The sequence below is a fragment of the Salvelinus fontinalis genome, chromosome 38, assembly GCF_029448725.1.
Source record: "Salvelinus fontinalis isolate EN_2023a chromosome 38, ASM2944872v1, whole genome shotgun sequence".
NCBI classification, from domain to species: Eukaryota; Metazoa; Chordata; class Actinopteri; order Salmoniformes; family Salmonidae; genus Salvelinus; species Salvelinus fontinalis.
In genome coordinates, this window is record NC_074702.1 from 12,827,701 (window position 1) to 12,841,872 (window position 14,172).

The window sequence follows — 14,172 nt, forward strand, 5'->3', positions numbered from 1 at the left end:
GGGTAAGGCTGACATACTGCTGGTTCAGGCATGATTGAGGCCTTGCGTTATTTGAGTTTAATGTATTATTTGATTTACTTTGTTTTCCCCAGTTTATGGTAGCAGTCTTAGTCATCGTCCTTTTTATTGTATACATATATACAGTGTAGAGTTTGCCACCCACTCTCCTGCACATTAAATAAAAGTCGTCCCCCTGGACATTGCACTGCTACAACTTATCTGCCTCCTCTCTGAAATCTCCATCTTAAGAGCACCTTTACAAATGACTAGAAACAATTGACACATCAAAATAATTTAAATAATTAAATGTAATTGACTAACTAAAATGTATCACCAAACAGAAACATCACATCCAAACAGCCTATCAGAGTTCTGCATGGCTAGAGAGTCATGTTAATAGGATTCACATCAATGATTCAGGCCTCAAGTCCAGACTAATGAGTAGTAGAGGACACTAAGAGTGGAAGATAGATCTGTTTAGAGCTCCTGTTTTACCAACACTACTGATAAACAAACAAACTCATAACAGTCTGATTTGCTGAGCCTCAAATCAGATATATTTCTTCTTCCCCGGGCTAATCACTCTGCTCTTCCCAAACGTGAGCCACTGGTCAGAGCCACTCCTGATGAACCATTAGATTACCCAATCCCTTATCTTGTGTCAACATCCCTTCTGTTCCCACTGCCTCAGGGCACTGTGGAATGACAACGCATCTTGCTTCAGAACAGACTGTGCCTCTCTTTCCTTATTTTTGAATCATCCTCGCCTTCGATCTTCAAGTCTGAATCTGTTCTACTGACAGCTGCTGTGATATGACACACACAGTCTTGTATGACTCAACACCAGAGCCTTGACATGTACAATTCTTTGACACAGTCATTATCATGGAATCCACACAGCCACCCCTATCACCATGTATGAACTGACTGCAGGTGACTCACCCTGTTGTGGACCTAACACGTCACCACATGATAATAGCACAATAATAATATCATAAAGGTCAACCATACAAAATCTAGTACACTATACAATTCAGGTAAGGCTCCACACAACCCTACATGCACTAGTCCTTAACCAGTAGGTTATGCAATTTAGACAAGGCTACATATCACCATGTTACATGCTGTAGGGCTACAACAATCACTGTGAGAGGCTTGACACCATCTCTCCACTCAATCTGTCATCTGTCTGGAGCCTGTCACTCCCAGACACAGCTCAGGGCCTCTTTATATGAACACTGCATTGTGTTATTGCTTTCCTGCTATCCCCCCCTCTTTAAATCACAGTTAAAGAAATGGTTTGAGGGCTGGCATCTTGTCGTGACGCAAGATCGAAAAATAGGCACTGCGGATAACAGGCCGGGAATAATGTTATGAAACAATGCCTGGATAACATGTCATGTCTTGTACTGCCCCGGTCTGTGTGTGTTTATTTCACCTTTATTTAACTAGGTAGGCCAGTTGAGAACAAGTTCTCATTTACAACTGCGGCCTCGCCAAGATAAAGCAAAGCAGTGCGACACAAACAAAACAGAGTTACACATGGGATAAACAAACGTACAGTCAATAACACAATAGAAAAATCTATGTACAGTGTGTGCAAATGTAGAAGAGTAGGGAGGTAAGGCAATAAATAGGCCATAGAGGTGAAATAATTACAATTTAGCATTAACACTGGAGAGATAGATGTGCAGGTGATGTAGTGCAAGTAGAGACTGGGGTGCAAAAGAGCAAGAGGATAAATAACAATATGGGGATGAGATAGTTGGGTGTGCTATTTACAGATTGGCTGTGGACAGGTACAGTGATTGGTAAGCTGCTCTGACAGCTGATGCTTAAAGTTAGAGAGGGAGATACAAGACTCCAGCTTCAGTTATTTTTGCAATTCGTTCCAGTCATTGGCAGCAGAGAACTGGACGGAAAGGCGGCCAAAGTAAGCGCTGGCTTTGGGGATGACCAGTGAAATATACCTGCTGGAGTGTAACTGCATGTCCTGTCTCTATGTGTGATTTCAGCCTGTGCCACTCTGGTGAGATAATGTGCTGCAGGGTACAGTCTGCTGGTCTGTCTGCGCTCCAGTCCCTCAGTAGATTAAACATTAGTATTGGCTCATTTCCTCAGGCCATCATGTAGACTGTCAGATGGGGGTGAAGAACGGTTGAATCATTCAGACGAACTGCAAAATGAACCCTCTATGTCCAGGCCTGGAAACCTCCACCTCCATTTCAGCCTCTTGTCCTTTATGAATGTATTTTTTTGCAGACAGAAGTGGACTCATGCAAAATATCCAATTTGTTAGTGGAGCTAGCGTGAATATTGGCTGATGTGTGCAGCAGAGAGAGCGTGGCCTTGACCATGGTGAGCTGGGGGATGGATGAAATATTGACCCGTCTCTGTCAGAGTCCTATTGTCACAGATAAAATACTTAAGACTTTTCATTAGCTGATATCGAACACAGGTCCCTACATCTGTCAATTTAGCCATTACCTGAGGAGGTCTGAACCTCTTGACAAGGTTGCTAGGTGTTGTACTAAGGTCACTACAAAATGTTTACAACCATGGTATCCTTGGTACATACATTACTTTATGGCAAATCAGTAAGATGATATCTGTTAACTCCCTCTTTTGTCGGTGTAAAAATATGTGCTATGGCAATTGAGTGCAGTTAGCGATATCTGCTGTGAGAACATACTGTAATGTGGAGGATATTGTCTCGGAGGTATGAAAAATATACATTCAGGCAGGCAGCAGTTCTGATGAGATTGGGTGATGATGGACGACAAGGAAGATGGAGACAGAGTGTCTGTGTGTTGAGAGAGAGAACAGAGATAAAGATAGAGGAGAAAGGTAGAGGAGAGAGAGGTAGAGAAAAAGAGAAAGATGACAGGAGGAGAGGGAGAGAGAGAGAGAGCGCGAGAGAGCGAGAACGGAGAGTGGAGGATGAATATTTCAAGAGCAAACAGTGTACGTGTAGAAAGAGAAGAGCTGGTGTACAGTCAGGATCCACTCTGAGGCTGGAAGGGGAGGACGGAGGGAGGGAGGGAGGGATGGGGCTGGGGTGGGTTCTGGGGAGGAGTGAGTGCGTGACAAGAGTGCCAGTGCCCAATCCAACAAGCAAGAGCCCAGACCTTTCCAAGGCCGTCAATAATTGATGCAGCTGCCGCAGCGTGCCATCTTTTTAAAGCAGTGAGTGTGTGTGTGTGTTGGTGTACCCTGCGTGTGTCTGGGCTGTTTGTCCGTCAATGCGTGTGGAGGTGTGTGTGTCATTGAGGTGCATTGTGTACCCACTGCACCTTTTGTATTCATGTGAGCATAGAGAGGAAATGAGCCGCTAGCTAGCCCACTGCACCTTTTGTATTCATGTGAGCATAGAGAGGAAATGAGCCGCTAGCTAGCCCACTGCACACCACCTCACTTCAGTCCCTGCCACCAGCTGCTGGGTTTGCCCTCGCTACCGCTGTGCCAAGCTGCATCCCTCTGCTGCTAGAGATGGCAGAGAGCAGGGCACTGACACTGATCCAGACATCTCCCTCTATGCCAATCCACTCCACCCATCCAACGGTGTGTGGAATGTTAGTGCACTGCTGATCAGCCTCATCAGACGCTCTGAAACCCTCCCCACCACTACATGTCAGCCAGGACAGCCTCTTCCCCACCACTCCCTGTCAGCCAGGCCAGCCTCTTCCTCACCACTCCCTGTCAGCCAGGCCAGCCTCTTCCTCACCACTCCCTGTCAGCCAGGCCAGCCTCTTCCTCACCACTCCCTGTCAGCCAGGCCAGCCTCTTCCTCACCACTCCCTGTCAGCCAGGCCAGCCTCTTCCTCACCACTCCCTGTCAGCCAGGCCAGCCTCTTCCTCACCACTCCCTGTCAGCCAGGCCAGCCTCTTCCTCACCACTCCCTGTCAGCCAGGCCAGCCTCCTCCCCACCACTCCCTGTCAGCCAGGCCAGCCTCCTCCCACCACTCCCTGTCAGCCAGGCCAGCCTCCTCCCACCACTCCCTGTCAGCCAGGCCAGCCTCCTCCCCACCACTCCCTGTCAGCCAGGCCAGCCTCCTCCCCACCACTCCCTGTCAGCCAGGCCAGCCTCCTCCTCACCACTCCCTGTCAGCCAGGCCAGCCTCCTCCCCACCACTCCCTGTCAGCCAGGCCAGCCTCCTCCTCACCACTCCCTGTCAGCCAGGCCAGCCTCCTCCCCACCACTCCCTGTCAGCCAGGCCAGCCTCCTCCCCACCACTCCCTGTTAGCCAGGCCAGCCTCCTCCCCACCACTCCCTGTCAGCCAGGCCAGCCTCCTCCCACCACTCCCTGTCAGCCAGGCCAGCCTCCTCCCCACCACTCCCTGTCAGACAGGCCAGCCTCCTCACCACTCCCTGTCAGCCAGGCCAGCCTCCACAAAGCTATCCATGCGTCCCAGTGCCATTATGGAAACGTCCTGTTGCAGTCCAGCCCCGCCCCGCCCTCCTCTTCACTGGCTCTCTGCATGTGTGTACATGTGTGTACATGTGTGTGCATGTGTGTGCATGTGTGTGCGCATGTGTATGCATGGGTAATGACTAGGCTCAGTGCTATGGCCTGCAGACAGTGTACTTCCTCCACTTTCCCTGGGTCACCTGTGAATACATATACAGTACATGACAGAGATGAATCTCTGCCTTTCCAGACACAAGAGAGCCTGTGGGTTTAGAGTTTCTCTTAGCACCAACAACGTGCCCTCTACTGCCCTCCTACCCACCAAGCCTATATCGCCGCTCTCTCTCAGTAAACTGTCTCCTCTATCTAGCCTCCCCCACTCTCTCTGACTAATGGAGGACACGCTCTCTCTCTCCTCCCAAACACGGAGGACAAATGTTATCACTACACTGCAGATGTCTCGCGGGCGGCTCTTCTGAAACCTCCTGCTGGCTTCGGCAGGGACAAGCCAGACCCACAGCTCCCTTTCGCTTCAACTTTTTTCAGCAGAAATATAGCCAATTAGGCTTACCAGGCCTAGCCTTTGGGATGGGGGACATTGGATTGGAGTGATATCTCCGGCCTGCCAGAAGTTCTGATATGCACGCAGGCACTGGAGCCAGACGTGATCAGAGTGGCTATGGATGTACTGTATATGCCTCACACTCCCTCTCTCCCCTAACTCCTATACATGCACAACACAGTTTTAGGGAATCTTAGCTCCCCTTTGTGATGCACTCTCTCAACTCTCCCTATCTGTTGAATTTGCATGAGACTCCCGATGGCCTTTCGTACTCCGTGATACCATGCACTTCCTTGAATGACTGTCATGGCACGAATAACCCAGGCCGCTCATTAAATGGCCCACGTAACATCTTTTCATTTAGCTGTCACCTCCGGTAATGGCTTAATTGCTGAGGCACATTTACAGCAATTCTTTTATCTTATGCCTTTCCTTTCATTGTGCCCGGGTTTAATTTCACACTGACTGTGCAAGATTTTGGATCAGGTCCTTGTTATGTGCTTTTCACTTCAAACGCTTGGAAAGAGCACAATAAAGAGAGGAGAGGAAAGATGGGATCCAATAAAATGGGTACATTTCATGTCCTAAAGCACAGGCACACCACAGAGCAAAGCACAAGGGAAACCATTAATGAAACCATTATCTCCTTCCTCGAAAATTAATTAAACGAGAAAGAAATACAGACAGACACACAGAGAGAAAGAGAGAGATGCTAGTATCCTGTAACTGTTTTTACATATCCATAGCACTGCAGTCACAGGCAGGGGGAGTGGAGGGGTGAGCTTCTGTGTTTCCAACACAAGGCCTGAAAGTGCTGAGGGGGGAACATGCGCAGCAATTTAGCAACTCCCTGTATCCGTTTAATCTTCTTCCTCCTCCTCTTCTAAACATACCCCACTATCTTTCTCCGCCTTCCTCTCTCCTGCCCTCATAAATTGGAGTGCATATGTGACCTGGAGAGCTGTGTTTCATGGATCTACCAATGGCCATTAGCTTCTCTGGTCTCCCTGGGTTCCAGCGGCCTTCTCTGCAGTAATTTATCTTCATAAACACAGAGCTGTGCATTTCCCCCAAAGCTTGTGGTTTACTGTACTCTTTTTTTTTTTTTTTACTTTTACCCCTTTTTCGTGGTATCCAAATTGGTAGTTAGTCTTGTCTCATCGCTGCAACTCCCGTACCTACTCGGGAGAGGCGAAGGTCGAGAGCCATGCATCCTCCGAAACACCACCCAACCAAGCAGCACTGCTTCTTGACACAATGCCCGCTTAAATCAGGAATCCAGGCGCACCAATGTGTCAGAGGAAACACCGTACACCTGGCGACTGCGTCAGTGTGCATGCGCCCGGCCCGCCACAGGAGCCGCTAGTTTGTGATGGGACAAGGACATCCCTGCCGGCCAAACTCTCCCCTAACCCGGACGACGCTGGGCCAAATTGTGCTCCGCCCCATGGGTCTCCCGGCCGCGACAGAGCCTGGACTCGATCCAGGATCTCTAGTGGCACAGCTAGCAACTGCGATGCAGTGGCTTAGACCACTGCACCATTCGGGAGGCCTGTACTGTACTCAAATATATGCATTGGCAGATAACAAAACCTGCTCATTCCTCATCATTAATACATCACTTGACTCTGACACTTCAGCTTGATACAAAACATGTCTTTGAGGAAACGTTCATCTTCATCATTGCCATCTTTCCATTTTCAGGCAGGTGGAAGTAGCATGAGGCTGAAGTGCTGTTATAAACAGAATGTTTAAGATCATCAATGTCATCTTTTTATTGCAGTTATTTTCTGTCGGAGTCATGACACACGCTGTGTTATTGTAGGGAAGGTGACCTCTGCTTCCCTGGCTACCTAAACTCTGCTCCGGCTAAACGCTATGCCACGCCCACAGACATTAGTTTCTTCTCTGCAATGAGTCTGGATCGGAGTACCTCCCCTACAATTTCTAGAATGCAAACACTAGAATGTTCTAGATCGTCTGATTGGTCCCAGAAACAAATGGGTTGGGCCCAAGGATTTATATACACACACACTATATGACTGATAGGGGGCACTGTGTTGACACCACCGTGCCTCCATCTTGGCACTCCCCAACCATTATAAACAAATATTTTGGAAGCAATATAAATGCATTTATTAATGTCTACAGACACCTTGATGCAGACACCCTAATGTATACTTTTAAATTAGATTATGTGAGCTAAACATAAAACATTTCAATTGAAAATGTATAAAAATTCTTCAAATGATTTTTCAAATGATGTTACTGTCCCCACTACATCAACAAAAAATAATGAAATACATGTAATTTTGTCCTTGAAAAATTGTATTGAAATTTTGTAGAATTCCATTAATTCCTATGGAGGACTGATCCTACTGGGAAGTGCCAATATGGCAGACCGGTGGCTTCAAAGCCTTTCAATGGCCAATCCATCAGCAATCCAGGGTTGGGCCAGAGCCAAAACACACGTGGGTAAAGCAACGTTTTGAAAATTCATCATTGCCTTTGGTACTCTGATTGGTTAGAGATGATCCAATCGCTGATTGCTTTGTACAACACCCCTCATTTTGATGTCACCACAAATGACTTCAATGATTGCAGTCTCAAACTGAAGTATGTAGCAAATGAAGAATTCAGTTTGAGTCGTCAGGCAAGATCTATGCTAGGTTGTCAATCAACTAAATACTCTCAGCACTGCAAGTGGCACATGTCATTGCATCCAAGGTGGCTGAGGTTAAGACACATAGGACAGTAAAGATAAACTGTAAAAGTATCATGCTAGGAGTGTCATGCTACTGTGTCAGCTTCATGGACACTGATGTGAAGTAAACAGTAATTTAAAAAAAATTAATTCTACAATGCACTGGTCCCTGCTTTTAACACAATACACAGTAAGAACACACAGTATGTGAATTGCAACAAAATTGAGAACAAGGACAGAGAGCAGAAGAACACATTGCATTATGGTTGTGTTTCAGATAGGTAAATGTTGACTTTGCCCTTGTGCTTTGAAACTCTCTAATGCCTTCGTTCTCTTACATTTCGTTCTGTAAACAAACACCATTTGTACTGCACCCTAAAGCCATTACATTATACAGACAACAGTTCACAACGCAAAATTGCCCAATTTCAACCTTTACCACGGAAAAGGCAAAAAAAAATAATTCAAGAACCATCTTTAACACAGCTAATACCAGGGTGTTAAACCAGCAAGCCAGCCTCTTCAAAGTGTAATCTGGACTGTAAACCTTCACACATCTGCAGGTCTCCTTGTGTAAACCTAAGCATGGTTCCTCAGCATACAGCAGTAATCCCAGTAATGCTCTTACAGCACTGGAATAATTCCACAATGAAAGGTACAGGTTTATGGCTAATAAAACGCACTGTGAGCAACCAGCGCCGATGGTTAATAAATACACATGGTAATCCTCTTAACATCTTCAGAATGAATCCTTACACACCACACTTTGATGATTACATGCTTTCTACTGGCTGGAGATTGGGATTTATAATACCTTTCAAGGGCATAATGTACCGTTAGTAGACAGTATATGGATAGATAGAGTGAGATGATGTATGTGAGCTAGTTCTTACAGAGGAACATAGAGCATAGAGAACATCCTCTAGTCTACCTACACCCTTACAATGCAACAGTAACAAAGAGGGAACAACTCAGATTTATATTCCCAGGTGGAAAGTGAGCTTGACCTGCACTGTAACTCCAGCTGAGGCTCCATGAGTCACTGCTCACGCCCCACTCTCCACTGCTTTCCACCTAGCACCACCCCTCTGCCCTTTTATACATCCCCTCCACTCCAGAGCCCCCACAGGGAGCCTGGCCTCCCTCATTAGCTGTGGGGCTGAAGGCCTCCGGGGGGGAGGCGTCTGGGTCTAGTGGTCCCTGGAAGTCACCTCTGACGCATTGGCACAGCTCGGTGGTGGGTGGCCCATGATGTCATATAACAGTCTGGAGTCTAGACCTTCACAGGTTTTCTACATAGAACGGCCAGATGAGAGAAAATTCTGCACATGTGCTATGGTTTCTCAATTAACCAAGAGAGTGATTTGATTCTCTGTGGACAAGGTTAAATGATATGTCTAAGTGTTAGCACTTTGAGATACACAAGCTGTTATTATAAAAAGGTAAAACAGTAGAAGAAGAAAAAGCAATTACTCCATTCAAGTAACACAGCAAGGTACTAACAATTCAAACGTCATGATTTCGAGTTGGGAAACTAAAATAATTCTATTTTATTTTATTCTATTCTATTCTAGTGATCCATGGGGGTGATCCATGGGGGAGATGGAAGAGTCATAGTCTGGAGAGTGCAGTGCTATGCTGTGGTAGAGCTCATTAAAGTCTGCTGTCAGTGATAGCGATATGGTGGGAGGGCTGAGTGACTGATGGCTGCCTGGTCATTACATTGATCTGGCCCCAGAACAGTCTGTCTGTCAGAGACTCTTATCTACAACACATGAAGCATGAGATGGAGACAGGTCAGCTCAGCAGGCTCTGAGAACAGCCATTTGCATTTTTAAATTTCATTCAGTGCAGTGACAAGATGGGGCTTAGTAGTGGCTCAGGCCTCAGCCTTAGTTCATTCTACATCCTGCTATACAACATGTAGTCGGATCAAATAAGATCAAGATCAAATATGACCCCATATTAAAGCAGGAGGCTAAGGTGTAGGCTTACAGAAAGATAATTTACTCTCATTAAAAAAATAAACAAGGATGTAAGATGAAAAGCACCACATTTCACAATCAATAGAGAATTTCTTCCTCGCTTTCCCCTGGATTCACAGTGGTGCAATAAAAGGTTTAAGCACAGGCCTCCATTGCAGATAAATCTTATGCAAGTCCCAGATTCAAGACATAGCCTGGAGAAGACTGTACATTTTCATTAAAATAGCAGGTGTGATGCTACTCTCTCCCTGTATGGGGCGGCAGGTAGCCTAGTGGTTAGAGCGTTGAGCCAGTAACCAAGAGGTTGCTAGATCGAATCCCTGGGCTGTCGTTCTGCCCCTGAACAAGGCAGTTAAACCACACCCACCGTTCCAAGGCCGAATATGTTCTTAACTGACTTGCGTAGTTAAATAAAAAATATGCAGCCGGAAGACCTACTGTGTTCTCTCATTCAGCATTCCTAGCACCATTGTCATGACAAAGCAGTCAGTCAGTGGGGCTCCTCTACATCCCCGCTACCTGGGATACTGATGGTATAAGGCCACCATTACATTCATGGCTCTGTGATGTTCAAACAGCACTTGATTGTACATTCTTTAATAAAGGCTTGCAGGCCTATAATAGCATATACCAGTCTATGGCCTACTGATATGATAAAAACAAATATGAGATGTTGCATTCTTCATTTTTTTTTTCAATTAGACCAAAAGAAAAACTGCGTTTCCGACAAAAAAAAGAATGACCCCACCCCAGGCTATGAAGACGTTCAGTACATTTATCTCTTTGTTTATCAAGGGTAGGTCCCAGATGGTCTCTCTCTTTCAAACCAGGGGGGGAAGAGGCTGACATACAAAATATCCTAATACAAAATGCATGTATTGGCTTGAATACTTGGTTGGCATGACCATAATGTCTCCAGATATTTTCTGCATTTCAATAAAACAAATTAGCTAATTAGACAGTAGCATTTAGTCTGCGTAGGTAGGTTACTGAGCGTTCCTTCTTGTTGATGTGTAATCTATCATCTGACAGTCTGTGTGCGCATTCACTTGCTAATTAAATCTGTCCAAGATAACGGTGCGCGTCAGCAAAAAGGATAAGAATTGTTATTCATGACATGAGTGATATCGATAAACATTTAAAATGAAAGATAATACTCTTGGTGCTTACCTCGACATTTCCCCACACGCAATCAGACAATACGACCATCAATATGGGTAACACTGAATGTCCCATTTTCACTCCTTCTTCCGTTTCTCAATTGGAATGTTTTCTCTTTATATTCTGAATTGATTCCCAAATACAGTTACATCAGTTACTATGAAGAGCTCTATTCTGTTCGGTGACTGCCTCTGATATCTCCTGCGTCTGCGTCCGTGCGCACTTGCTCTCTCCAATCGCAGCCCGGGCTAATATGTGGAAAAAAAAGAAGCTTTTTTGTCTCAACGCCCATCTGCGAGCTTGTATTGTACAATAGACTTTCCTCAAAGCACCAACATTTTTAGATTAACTGCGGTTTGATTTGGTGGAGGGAGACACCCAAATGGATATGAATGGGAAGTGCAGGCAGTGGATGGAAACTGGTCTATCTATGGAACTGCCTGAACGGTTTCATAATATGCGTCACGGATTCAGTGACAGCAGTGCAGAAACAGGCTGCGTTCACGTGCTAGTCGGAACTAGGAAACTGAAAGTTCGATTAGGGTGTGCGAGATTTGACGTCAGAAGAGTTACAGGGTGTATTAATTGGTGGTGTCCCATCCTTTCATGCTGTTGGCCTGAAGTAGGACAATAGATTTAAATAGTGGAGTATGGTATTTATTTATTTTTAGTGAGTGTAGTGTTATGATAGGGTATTATTTTTATTTGTATTATTATATATTTTTAGCAACGTATAAGGGAGTTACACTCCAGTCTAGTAGGTGTCGGAAATACAATATTAATTGGATGGCAACCGCTGTAAAAGCATATAGCAATGGACCTGTCATTCATTATACGAACGATAAAAAAATTCTATGCCAATCCAAATTCTGTATTTGGTCACTAGGGGGCACGCAAGGTAAGATAATTGTCTCGTTCTCTACGTGTGGGGTATCAGTGTATTCAATCATTTCAATACTCAATTAGCGATTTTTCAATTTGACACTATTCTTCTCAGCGTTATGAAAATGTGATGTAGACCTATTTGCTATGAAACGTTGATATCGAGAAGATATATATGTATGTAGCCTACCTACATGTAGAGCTGATATAACAGAACCGCATCTGTTTACACAAACTACTTCTAATTTAAATGTTCTGTAAAATCGCAGCTTCCTGAACATCAGGCCCAAATCTCACCTGGCGTTCTGGACCTTTACAAAGGTGTGGGCGTGGCTAAATGTTGTGGGTGTGGATGGAAAGGGTCAGTTTCAAGAAACAATTGTTGACTGAAACAAACATCTCAGCCACGACAACCACAAAGGTTTCACAACTTTTAACCAGAGGAGTCATTGAAGGAATTTTACCAATGAGACAGTTGCTACTTTTGATCATCATTTCATTAATCTCCCTCCCGCGTTGACTTGAAACGTCTTGGACCTCGGGAGGGAGGAATATAGTCCCGTGTTTCTAAATCGTTTTGTTTGATTGAACTGTCTACCAACTGGATTTAACTCTTAAGTAATTGAAGAAAATGAATTCCGCACGATTTGAATACGAGGTAAGTTTTGTTATACAAATTATACATTTAGGAACAACGGTGTAACCAAGTCCGCCATGCACCACTGTTGTCACTTTTGCATTGTTAGCGACTTAATTTGAAAATCTATTTTACAGACATACATAACGTTTCATTCCAGTCACCAAGGTTTCTATAAGGGCCACCTGTCAAACTCAGTCCATATAGGCAAACCAATTGACTTTCAGTGAACAACATACCACAAGTGAACACTTCCAGGAAGTACGTTGATTTATCACTGGCCTTCAGGTTATCCCAGCTAATTTTAAACTTGTATAGTCTACTTTTTATCGTGGGTAATTATTCATTATCATAAAATTTGAGGATGGATGGGCATAATTAATTTTAAATAAATAATTCAAGTTAGATAATTAATTTTGAATGCGATGTCTTTTTGATGACTTAAGGAAAAATTGTGTTGAAGGAAGGGACACACGATAGGATTTGTTATTTTAAGATATCCTTTATTTAACCAGGGAAGTCACATTGAGAATTACATCTGTTTTCCAGATGAGCCCTGGATAGCATGAATGAAACACCTGTAGCCAAGTTAGCAGGGACCCTCCCCATCTTGACTGTCAATATCAACCAATCATTCATGGTTTAAGTCACATCACTCTAATTAATGTCAACTCTGTGTACCCTATCTCCCTCACTGGTCAGGGCGGCGATATTGATTTCATATACCTCCAATGTTCAGTGGTCAAACTAATTACATGTCCTTGCTGTACTAAGGGCAGGCCCCGGCCCCCTGGTAACAGTACCTAGTATTGAGTCCCCACTCCCAGCCCAGACAATGCTAGCCTGCCCCAACTTCCAGGTATTCTGATATCCTGTGGATCCCAGACTTGTCCTGACTCAATCCCCCTCCAGCCTCGCTGCTGCTCACCCACAGAGGAAGACTACTGAGAAGAAAGTTAGTCGCTGCACAGAGGAGTTTAGAGAGGGGGGGAAGGTAGGTTCCTCTATGGAAAACCTCTTCCTCACACTGCATTTTAATATTATTCTAAATGTTGGTTTTGATGTTTATACACGTACATACATGTTGATTAAAAAGTGAGGCTTGTGAAATGCTACATAGTTTTGAGCTCAGTCAAAAAAGAAAAGCAAACAGGAGGTTGGAGTCCTGAAAGAACATGCACTTTTTAGGGACCAATAATGGATATCATATTTGTAAGGGAAAGGAACAATAATTCTGAATACTTGCTGGTATACTGAATAATATAGTCTCTTTTCCCTGAGTGTCCTGTTGAGATAAGCGCTGCCTTGTGCAGATAATTCATGCTCAGGAATGTACTCCTAGTTTTCCTGCTTTGTACAGTATGCATTGTCATAGTTCTTGGACTGTCTCTAGGTTTCCTGTAACAAATACTGAAGTGATAGTTAAACATTAGCTACACATAGAAGAGCTGGTATAGTCTGTAGAATTGGGTCATGGAGATGTCCACACAGATATCCTGGTTGTCATTGATATATTTCCAGGTTACACAGTAAGTTAGTACATGCAGAAGCTTTTCATGAGTTGTGTCTAAGAGAAAATGCTCCTTTGCTTACACAAGTGTCGTTAAGAGCAGTTCTCTGATGAACACGTTCACTACATAACCAAAAGTATGTGGACACCTGCTTGTCGAACATCTCATTCCACAATCATGGGCATTAAAATGGATGCTGCTATAACAGCCTCCACTCCTCTGGGAAGACTTTCCACTAGATGTCGGAACATGCTGTGGGGACTGACTTCCATTCAGCCACAAGAGCATTAGTGAGGTTGGGAACTGATGTTGGGCGATTA

At 44.7% G+C, this 14,172-nt stretch overlaps 2 protein-coding genes across 3 annotated transcripts in view; one reads left to right on the top strand and one right to left on the bottom strand.

Moving 5' to 3' along the window:
• LOC129838017 (amyloid beta precursor like protein 1-like) overlaps window positions 1–11,079 on the bottom strand; it is a 52,870-nt gene extending 41,791 nt beyond the window's left edge. For both annotated transcript variants that reach the window (XM_055904672.1, XM_055904671.1), the window contains exon 1: window positions 10,832–11,079. In XM_055904672.1, coding sequence (XP_055760647.1) covers window positions 10,832–10,897 — 66 coding nt within the window. In that variant the 5' untranslated portion in view covers window positions 10,898–11,079. The remainder of the gene's footprint in view (window positions 1–10,831) is intronic.
• Window positions 11,080–12,049: 970 nt separating this feature from the next.
• Window positions 12,050–14,172, top strand: part of LOC129838015 (suppressor of tumorigenicity 14 protein homolog) — a 38,407-nt gene continuing 36,284 nt past the window's right edge. Inside the window, exon 1 of the mRNA XM_055904657.1 lies at window positions 12,050–12,362. Within this exon, the coding sequence (XP_055760632.1) occupies window positions 12,336–12,362 (27 nt within the window). The 5' untranslated portion in view covers window positions 12,050–12,335. The remainder of the gene's footprint in view (window positions 12,363–14,172) is intronic.